The sequence below is a fragment of the Lathamus discolor genome, chromosome 4, assembly GCF_037157495.1.
Source record: "Lathamus discolor isolate bLatDis1 chromosome 4, bLatDis1.hap1, whole genome shotgun sequence".
Lineage (NCBI taxonomy): Eukaryota > Metazoa > Chordata > Aves > Psittaciformes > Psittacidae > Lathamus > Lathamus discolor.
Window position 1 is genome coordinate 111,196,278 of NC_088887.1, and position 11,115 is coordinate 111,207,392.

The window sequence follows — 11,115 nt, forward strand, 5'->3', positions numbered from 1 at the left end:
GAAAGAATACAGCTAGCGAAGGCATAATTGTTGTTGCCGATAAAATACTTTAAATACATTGTTGTCAGTCTTATGACTGAACATCTTGGTTAATTGAGCTGTATAGTGTTTAATTCTGGTTCATGAGATGAATCACGGGTTCCTAGCTATTTAATTACACTTTTCTATCCAGAAAATGCCATTTTCAGTGCTCATTTTAAAGTAATAATCTACAGTTTAGCGGAGAACTTCTTTTCTGAATAAGACAGTGAACATGCCAGGCTACTGAATATGTTTGTTTGCTGGTTTTCAGGATTCTGTGTTTTCTTACAGTTGCATCATAACTGTGCTTTATGAGCACACATAAAGATCCATGTCTTCCTAGTGATTTTTTTGCTTACAAACTAGATTTGGAAAGTTTACACACACATGCTCATGAGTAAGAATTCAGACTTCAATCTGTTTTGTTTTCTTTTAAATAGCATAAAGACTAACATTTACATAAAGAGCAGCTTTAAGATCACTCATAGAGCAGCACATTTTTTTCCTTGCAGTCATAATGGGTGACTGCTGACAGGTCCTGTGGAGGAAGAATATGTGGTTTGGGGAGGGTTTTGAATGCTGAGAAGCTGACTCTTTTAAACCTAGTTCTGATTATTAATTGTAGTGTATGAAACTTCTAAACTTAAACAGTCAGAAGATTATCAAACAAAACCAAACACATTTTTTTTTTCCCCTGTACAGTTCTCAACGATCTGGATGACCAGCTGGCCCAGGAGCAAGCCCAAGACCCATTGGACAGGATAGTTTCTACTAGCAGTGCATCAAATGTCCAATACAGTAGTGCATTCCCAACCCTAAAGAGGCAGACTGCTAGTAGGGGGCAACGCAGAAATGACTGGAGTGACATGCCTAGCACATTTTTCCCAGATGGATTGAGAACAGTAAGAGCCAAAGATGAACACAAGATTTTCATCAGACCAAGGAAATTACATAGTGCATATGTAAACTGGCACCAGACAGCCTTTCAAGATGACTATAGATATGGTGACCCAGTTGATGGAAATCCTCATCTACTAAGCAGCAGGCTGCCTTCTGTTTCTTTTGGACGGTCTTCAGAAGGTAGCTTATATCCTCCTTCCATAACTCACAACAGTGGATTTAGGCACAAGAGTTGTATGAACAGGGATACAGCTGGCAGAAGTTACTCTGTATGTTCCCTTCGGAGATGTCTATCATCAGTATCTTCTGACCAGCTATCAGGATCTAGTTTACATCCACTGGCAAGAGAGACCAAGAATGGCTTTGTACCAAGATTTGGTCGACAGAACCCAAAGAGAATTCCTCTGTCTTCTATTGTATGGAACAACACACCAGACTCCCGTGAACAAACACCAACCCAAGAAAAGATGTTTAGAACCCAGTCGCTGATGGAGTTTCATGCTACAGACCCTAGCAGATATTCCAGCACTTTGCAAGAAACCAGGAAATACGGATGTTACCACACAAAACACCACTACAGAAGATCTATTTCAAGCAGTAATTGCTTTAGTAGAGTTAGTTGCCCTGACAAAGCTACTTCTCCATTGCCCTTTGATAACTGGGAAAATTATCCATCATACAAATCAGAAAACAATCTCTCTAGATCCTACTATAGAGACACTTCTCATGGCATGTTGTATGCAAACCAAAAAAATTCTCCTTACGAAAAAAGAGACTGCTATCCTTCTTGGACTGATACTCCTCAGTACTACAGTGATGAAGCATTTCTTTCCCCTGATGCCAGCTTTGAAGCAATGATGGCCAACTTAAATGAGCAGCAGTGGGCACATACAAAGAATGCCAAGTTTGGTTCACAGCGCCTGCAGAATGATTTTCACATGTATTCTCCAGAAAATCTGAATATCAAAAGGATAACAAGAAGTGCAAGTAGAACTTTTTCAGAATTTACTGAGGGCTGTCAGCCTTGGCAAAGTTGTAACTCTTCAGTTTCTTCATGTAGTAACACAACTGATGAGTCAGTCTTTCCTGATTTGAAGGATCAAACAAAACCTATTGGACTGAACAGGAGTTCAGTTGACATTGCACAAAGAAGCACTAAAGCAGACTTTACACAACTAGAAAAGGTTGAAGGTATGAAACTGTCAGATGAAAACATGTTACTACAGTCAGTTTCTCAACAAGTAGATACAAACTACATCAACAACCAGAGTTTTCCCTCTAACAGTCCTGCTTCTGCCACGTTACAGAACGATGCATCTCTCTTTAACACAATGAGATCAAAGAGACAAACCCAAGGCACTGCCAGAGGAGATATTGCAAAAATATGTATGTCAAACTGTGACAAAAGAAATGTACAAATGAAGGGAAACGACTGCCCACCCAACAGTGTGTTCAGACAACCTGCCTGTATTTTAACAGCTAATGAGAGCAGAAAGGAACCTTTTCTTCCAAGTCAGAAAGACTGGGAACATAATCTGCACTATGCAGCAAGAGAGAGCATCAAACAGGATAATTGGAGTACAGAAGACATTAACCAAGCTACTCCAAAGAGACGCTCCTCACTGCTGAATGTTGCTTCTGCTCCATCCACTGAAAAATTAGCAAACTGTCAAGGCATGTTGTCCTGTCCTCCTGAATGTTCATCTAGCTCCTCACAAAGCTCTCCACGTGCACTTTCTCATAAAGACAATTCTAAATGTTTGGGAACACTAACTAGCTCTTCAGTAAGTGGCACAGTTACTGAATCTCAAGCAGAAGGTGAAAAAACAGCCCAAGTGAACAGAATACATGTTACTGAAAAGACTGCACAGAAAACACTGCAAAATACAGGCACTTTAGTTACTAAGGACTGTAATGGACAACCCACTACTAGTTCTTTACAAAATCGAAATTCTGGAAATACTTATATGCACAGCTTTGATGGAGATGCCAAGACCTCTGATCATAGTTTAAGTTATTTTTGCCTTGAAAAAGAAATTGGAAAACTAAGGAGTAATTCACCTTGTACTGAAAGGTTTCACAAGAAAGATGGCTTGCTGAGACACACCAGTAGCTGCAGCATTACTGGCTCCCCTAGAAGAAACAGCCTCAAATCTCCTGACCCACTTGTTATTTATTATACTTTACCCAGAAAATCAGCTAGCATTGCTGGTAGTATTATGTCAGATACACCCATCTCTTTACCTAGAGAAAGCAGAACAATGTACAATTACTTAAGGTCTGAAATTCCACGTAGTTCTGATGCCTTTCGTTTTAATCAAAGAGATGTGTCTTGTTTGGACTCAAAACATTCCTTTTTAACATCAGCATCATTAAATGCTGCTACAAGTAACAAAGAAAAAGATTACCCCAGTCCTTTAACCAAAAGTCCTAATGATTCAGTAAGTAGTAACACGTTAGTTGAACTGACAGATAGATGTAAACATCTAAGCAGAAGAGAATCCTCTGTGTTTTCAGATTGTAGTGACAGGGGAAATTTTTTGCAGAAATACAAAACTACAAGCACATTTACAGTTTGTGTTGATGAAGATCATGTCAAGTATCATGAACTGGTTTCGATTTATTACACGTTGCCACGGAGGCATTCGAGAACATTTTGTAACCTCTTTAGAGATAATCCAGAGGATGCAGATTTAGCTTGTCCCAAAGAAAATGCTCATTCACCAAGAATACAAAGCAAGAAAAATGAAGGTCATGTGAGTTTAGCAAATATTTTTTCCCTCAGTACTGTGGGAAAAGAGGTGCCTTCATATTCTTCTGACCAAGTATCTTTAGCTTTGGTCACACCTCAGAATTTAGGAGCTGTTGTTGATAGTGAGGAAGAGAATTCCCACTTATCTCCTAGCTCTGAGAAGAGATGTACTTCGAAGTCGATGAGTACAGTACATAACAGGAAAGATAGTTCAGCAGATACTTCTTTAGCAGAAAATGACATGGTGACACAATCCACTGCAATAGTGGTTAAGTCAGGTAAGGCCATTTCTGATGCTTCAAGCAGCCAAAATGCGAAAACATGTCTAAAAGAAAAGAAGGAAATTTTACAGACAGCCACACCACTAATGTCCACTTTACCAACTCCTCCCAAGCCAGGCAGGCATTTAGGGAATCCTTTGTATTCTACTTCAACAAATAAAAATATAATACAGAAGGGAAGCTCTGAAAACTGCTCTCAGGCCTCTAAAGTGAACTCCAGTAAAAATCTGAACAGTTTACTCCTTCGTTCGGGAGAGAAAAGTTCCCTTGGAAGGAGCAGTAACGCAGAGTGTGCTGATGTGCCACTTCCTCCTGCAGAAGACAAGTACAGGGATAGCACTGAAGTCAAACAGAGAGTAAATTTCCGACACCAAGCCAGCCCTCTGCATAATAATAAACATAGTGGACTACAATTAAGGGCTGACAGTTCAAGAAAAAATGCGAATCATATAAACTCTTGTAGCAAAGGGCTTTCGGGGTCTCAGGGCAAAGCATCTGAGGTAAGCACAGCTCCTAGTGCTGATCTATCACTTCAGCTTGACAAAGTGGTTAGCACAGGCACAGATGAAGTAAAGAATTCAAAGATTAAAAAACAGCAAAGCTCACAGGGTGTTCGGATGGGTAAAGATTATAGTGGTTTGCAAGAATCAGAGAGGCACAGTGAAGGCAGCCTGAACATGACCTGTAAAGATAAAGTCCTCAGGGTAACACAAGATCAGAAGATAACACAGAGAGCAGAAGATGAGAACAAGCTTCTCTCTGACTGCACAAGAGACAAAGTCAAAGATATAGAAAAAAGGAAAAACAGACCTTCAATTAAAAATAAATTGGCTGCTGTTTACAAAACAAGTCGAAAATTTTCAAGTAAAAACTTACCTCCCAAACCGCACATAAGTAACATCTTTTCACAGAATGATGGAAGTGCCACTTCTTTAGAGGCCGACATGTCCCTTGACTCATTGGTTCCAGGGGATTCCCATCAGCCATTCCTGCAGTCGAACAACAAAAATCAGAATCACAGTCTGGACTCTGATAAGAATATGCCAAAGCCAAGAATAGCTGAGAATAAGAAGACTGAAGTTCAGAATAATCCTTCTTTGCGTGTTAATAACGCCAATTGGAGGTCTTTTACAAGCTCATACACCCAGAAGGAAGCCACCAGTCCCAAAAAAACTACAGTGAAAGTGGAAAATAGGCCAAGTCTTACAACCCTCTTTCCAGATAAAGCAGTAACCACAAGAAATAAGAATTCCCAAACACTTGATCTCAGGTTAGAAAGCAAAAGCCAGCCCATTTCTCCCAGTACTACTACATCAGATGCTCTGGATGATGAAAAAAGAAGAGCTAGCAGTCATGCCTGCAGTCCTCCCTTGCTGCTTTTAACCGACAAAAACTCAAACACCTATGTAAATAATTGCTTGCAGGCAGACACATATCCAGAGCAAAACTTGACTTCCCAGACAGTGCTTAGTCGATGCCAAAACACCTCTCAGCCTGCTAGCTTAAAAAATGCTAACTTGCACAGCTCTCAGTTGCGCAAGGGTCACGCCAAAAGTCAGCGTGAGCGTCACCTCTCTGAGAGTATTTGTGCTCCAGATTCCCATGCGACCTTTGCCTCAGGAAGCAATATTCTACCAAAAGAGGGCATACATGGGAAGAGATTTAAATCTTACTCGGAGCTGTTGTCTTGTGATGAAAATGAAAACTGGGCATCAGATGATGAGAAATGTTACAGCACTAGAAATCTGATGTATCCTTCTGTTGAATTTGGTATATTTGGCAAAGAACAACAGTTGGCTTTCCTGGAAAATATCAAGAGGTCACTCACAGAAGGGCGATTATGGAGACCTTGTCTTCTTAATAACCCTGGTGCTCTTAGAGATGGAGAGACCCCTTCTATAAACAGGGCTGAACTTCTGAGCTCAAGTTCTACTGGGAGCAAAATGTCATCGGCTGCTTCTTCCCCCCGAGAACCGACTGATATCTATCAGGAAGACCCAGCAGCTTATTCAGACTCAGACAGTGATACCACCACTGATGATGAATACTACCTAGATGAGGTAGATAAGGAATCTGAGCTATGAAGGGCCCATAGTACTAAGATGGCACAATAGCTCGGTGGTTTCTGGGCAGGCAAAAACATGTAAAATACTTTGAGCCAGTTCTTGTGCTGCTATAAATTGGTACAACTTCATTAGTTCTGAAGAAGTTAGTATGTTACATTACCCGAGCATCTGACTTTTGTATTAAATATCTGGCTTCACCATTGTTGTTTCTCTAGCAGGGAAAACAAATCTTAAAAATATCCCTTCCCAAAATAATAGAAGGTAAACAACTGTGGAGCTTTGAGCAGTGTAACTCCAGAGATGGCTTTCCTCTGAGTCAGCAAGCAGTGGTGTAGGCTCCTGCCAGCAAAGCAGTGCTGGAATGGATAAATTCTAGCTTGAGCTACTTTTTCTTACGGGACTTAACAGAAAACCAAGAGGTTACTTTGCTGAAATTAGTTTCTCCATTTTTCCTCATTTACCAGATCAAGAATGATAATGCCAATCCATCCCACCCAACAAACTCCCCCGCAGAACAAAACCTGTTCTGGTTTTTACAGCTTATTCTCTATGAATGTTCTTTTTCTGCATTCCTGGGAAGCACAGCAGCAATGTCCCTGGTGGCGTTTGTTCTGACGTGCAGATGAGGCAGATTCCACACCAAAATTTTTCTCCACAGCGTTGCCAGAGCAGTGAGCAATGTGAGTTACAGAAGTGTTGCTAGTGCATAGGAAGCAGCTCAGTAAAGGGCACAGCACTGCAAAACCCACCAGAATTCCTAAGGATGTTGAGAAACACAGCCGAGCATGGAAATCTGCTCTTCAGACATGGGAGATTCCTGACAGCACAGCTTTGGTTACAGCTGAAATGAACAGCCAAGATTCCTGCCTTTGATTTAGGAACGGATGCATTTGGATTAATAATCCAACGCTTTAAACCATGCAAAATGTAAAAAGATCTGCCCGATTTATTTCCTATATAAACCTCACAGTTTGAATCCTAGGCTGTCCTAGTAGCAAGGAGACAACCATAACCAACACGTCTTACAATGTCCCTAAGTTCTCTTCTGCTCAGCTGGGCTCCTTCAGGGCAGCACCACCTGAACTGGGTCGCAAGAGGCTGGCAGGTTTTTACACACAAATAAAAGCAGCAAGAAATGCCCTTTGCCTTTTGCTAAACTACCATCCCTTTTTGGTATTTTTCAACCACTCCTGCCATCACCATGGTATTTTTATCCTTCAAACTGAACATCTGTAAGCATTTTTCAGTGGCTGTTCTTTGGCCACACTAATAATGTAGTATCATTACTCAGTAGCCAAAACTCATCTCTGGCCATTAAATTTCTAACTTAATCAAAGTGGCTCTCTGAGCCAGAAGATAGTATTTTTAAGTAATCACACATTTACTTCTACTTTAATTCTAATTTCACATATGGTCTAAATGATGAGCCGTATTTTTTATACGCTTTTTAATTCAATAAAATTTCTGTAGGACATAATTGTATTTTTGTAAGTGGAAGGACAGAATACTGGTATTCTAAAATAATATATTTTACACAAAACAAGCAATGCTTGTATCACTGACTGCTCCACAAGAAACTAAATGATGAAAATACTATAGTGGGTAACTGGTATCCTTATTTTTTTTATACTGTAAACTTCGTTGAAGAAGTGGGTCTATAGTTCATATCTGTACCAATATGTAAGTATCTTTATACTGGGGTAATTTGTCTGTTGTTGTACATAAAAGGACTAATATAAACTATGTATTTATAGTCAGAATTGATCTTTATGACGTGCCTGTTCTGTAAGGAGATAAGCTGGAAGGAAATTCCAGTTTGTCAAATGAGGTATTCTAAGGAGAAATGTCTTTCTGTAAACAGCTCTATTCTATACATACAGGATTCTGTAGAGTAAGACAATAAAAACAGCTGAATGTCAGTGAGGAATATGTGCTGCTGTACGTTTCTGCAAAATACATTAGCCCAAACCCTGGGAACAGCAGCCTACATAAGGTAAAGAATAATAAAATAAATGTTTACAGGGGCAGTAAATGGTCAGACACTTTTACCTGACTACAAGGGGACAGTTTAGGACATTTTTACTTGGAAATATTTTCTACCTGCTCAACAGAAGTTGGATTAAGTTCTCACCTTGTTGGCATACATTTTTTTTTCATTTGCTATGCAATCTATGCTATGTAAGTGCAGCAAATCAGGTGCCTTGATTTAATGGAAGCAAGTAAAAACTGCTTTTGGGCATAAATCAGTTGTGAAGACTGCAGCCCTTTGAAGATCTGTAAAGTAATATTTACACCGAATAATGGTATTCTGTAAAACAGTCAATTGTGTGAAAACACAGAGGAAAATACCCTTTGAATAGCAACCAGCTCTGTTCTGTTCATCAGAGCTGGATTTTGACACCTTCACTCTTCCAAGCTTTTTCCTTGGCAAAAGTATGTTCTATAAATGTTCATAATTTATAGGAGTTTCCTATTTAAAAGTCTTTGAAATAAATTCTGCATTCAAATGAAAAATGTATCGGTACTGTGTGTATTTTTCACTTACTGGACGTACCACAGACTCCACGCAGGGCACCAGCCTGGCTCCATTGCACACCTGCATGGCACAGGCCTGCCTTGTGCAGGGGGAGGATGTGCTGCCTTAGCCATGTGCATATTGCTGCCTTCTGCTGTCCTACCAGCTGAGGAGTCCCCAGAATACCAGTACTATCAGTGGCTGTATCTCTACAATAGACATATTAATCAGCCATATGCCTACAACTTGCCTCGAGGAGCTGATACTCCAGGTAGGGGCCAAAGGTAGTATTTGATGAGCAGGTTTACAAGGTGGTGAGCTCCACTTGAAGATCACTTTAGCTGGAATTAGGCCTGAGTGGAGCCTGGCCGCCACGTGCAGCATGGTGACAGGGTGTTAGACTCACCACTGCCTTTCAACCTTAATTACTACAGCCAGTGAATGTGGCACCTGAGTTCAGTGACGCAGTCCCTCAGCCTGGTTTCAGAAGGAAACACGGTTTGTGAGCTGAGGCAGTGTTTCTGTCTACATCTCTGTTCACCCATTAGGTGTCCCCAGGTGACATGAGTCACCTCTTAACATTTCTAACATCTAACATCTCAGTGACATCTCTCAACTTATGCCAGTTCTCTTGTCCTTCTGTGTGTCACCTCCTCATTGATCTCCCCAAGGGCAGCGGGGGCTTCTGCAAGGTCCATCCCTTCTCCAAATCCATCTCTGCTCCAGGCTAAGCAAGCCCAGCTGGCCGAGCCTCTCCTCACACAGCCAGTGCTTCAGACACTCCCTCTCCATGGCCTCTCCAAATTTGATCCACTTTATTGATATCTCACACTGGGGAGCCCAAGGCTGGATGCAGTATCTGCATGTGGTCTAGCAAGCACTGAGTGGAGGGGGATAATGACTCCCCTTGACCTCTGGCTCTGCCCTGTTCATACAGCCTAGGCTGACATTGGCTTTCATTGCTGCCAGGATTCTCTGGTGGCCCATGTACCCCCTCACTGCCTACCAGGGAGTTCAGATCTGAGGCCCCCAGCACGAGAAGGACATGGACCTGTTGGAGCAAGTCCAGAGGAAGTGACAAAGATGATCAGAAGTTGAAGCACCTCTGCTGTGGAGACAGGCTGAGAGAGCTGGGTCTGTCAGCATGGAGAAGGCTGCAGGGAGACCTTAGAGCAGCTTCCAGTACCTTAAGCGGACCAACAGCAAATCTGGAGTGGGACTTTTTACAAGGGCCTGTAGTGACAGGACAAGCGAGAATGGTTTTAAACTGACAGAGGGGAGGTTTAGTTCAGCTATTAGTAAGAAATTCTTTACCGTGAGGGTGCTGAGGCACTGGCATGAGTTGCCCAGAGAAGCTGTGGCTGCCCCATCCCTAGCAATGTTCAAGGCCAGGCTGGATGGGGCTTTGAGCACTCTGTTCTAGTGGAAGGTGTCCTTACCCATGGCAGGGGGTTGGAACTAAATGAGCTTTAAGGTTCCTTCCAAACCACTCCATGATTCTATGATCTCCCTACAGCCTTGTCTGACCAGCCTTGGCCCCTGCCAAGCCCAGCCCCACATGCAGGCTGATGTCCCCAGGGCCCTGCAGCAACCCCAGAGCTGGGTCTGACCCCAGTTCCCCTCACAGGCCTGATCCTGATCTGCAGATTGATGTCGCTGCCTGACCTCAGCCCTGTCCTGTCCCCACAAGCCTGCTGGGTGATGTGGCCTCTTGGCTGCCCCACAGGCTGTTTGCCACACGTAGGGAGGGCCCTGGTGAAGCCCTGCTGCCAGCCATGGTTCTATGCTCCTCCCCACATTCCCCAGGGAGCAGCCTGATCAAGGACTTTTCAGTCTCATGCTCTGCCAGTGACAAGGGGCACAAGAAGCCAGGAGGAAGCAGAGACAGGACACCTGACCCAAACTGGCCAAAGGGGTATTCCATACCACAGCATGTCATGCCCAGTATAGAAACTGGGGGGAGTTACCCGGAAGGCCCAGATCACTGCTCGGGTCGGGCTGGGTATCGGTCGGCAGGTGGTGAGCAATTGTATTGTGCATCACATGGGTTTATTGGGTTTTATTCCTCTCCCTATTTAATTAATAATCTAAATAAATAATAGATCATAAAAATAATGCAAGGTTCTACAGCTGGGTCAAAGCAGTCCCAGGCACAGCTACAGACTGGGCAGAGAAGAGATTCAGAGCAGCCCTGAGGAGAAAGACTTGGGGTGCTGGTTCATGAGAAAATGAGCATGAGCCGGCTTCAGTGTGCACTCGCAGCCCAGAAAGCCAACCGTATCCTGGGCTGCATCAAAAGGAGCGTGACCAGCAGGTCAAAGGAGGTGATCCTGCCCCTCTACTCTGCTCTTGTGAGACCTCACCTGAAGTACTGTGTGCAGTTCTGGTGTCCTCAACAGAAAAAGGACATGGAACTGTTGGAACAAGTCCAGAGGAGGGCCATGAGGATGATCAGGGGACTGGAGCACCTCCCGTATGAAGACAGGCTGAGGAAGATGGGGCTGTTCAGCCTGGAGAAAAGAAGGCTGTGTGGGGACCTCATAGCAGCCTTCCAGTGTCTGAAGGGGGCCTATAGGGATG

General features: G+C 42.8%; 1 protein-coding gene across 4 annotated transcripts in view; it reads left to right on the forward strand.

Annotated features, from left to right (window-relative positions):
• EXPH5 (exophilin 5) overlaps positions 1 to 8,534 on the forward strand; it is a 37,774-nt gene extending 29,240 nt beyond the window's left edge. For all 4 annotated transcript variants that reach the window (XM_065678641.1, XM_065678642.1, XM_065678643.1 and 1 more), the window contains one exon: positions 724 to 8,534. In XM_065678641.1, coding sequence (XP_065534713.1) covers positions 724 to 6,038 — 5,315 coding nt within the window. In that variant the 3' untranslated portion in view covers positions 6,039 to 8,534. The remainder of the gene's footprint in view (positions 1 to 723) is intronic.
• Positions 8,535 to 11,115: the final 2,581 nt, after the last annotated feature.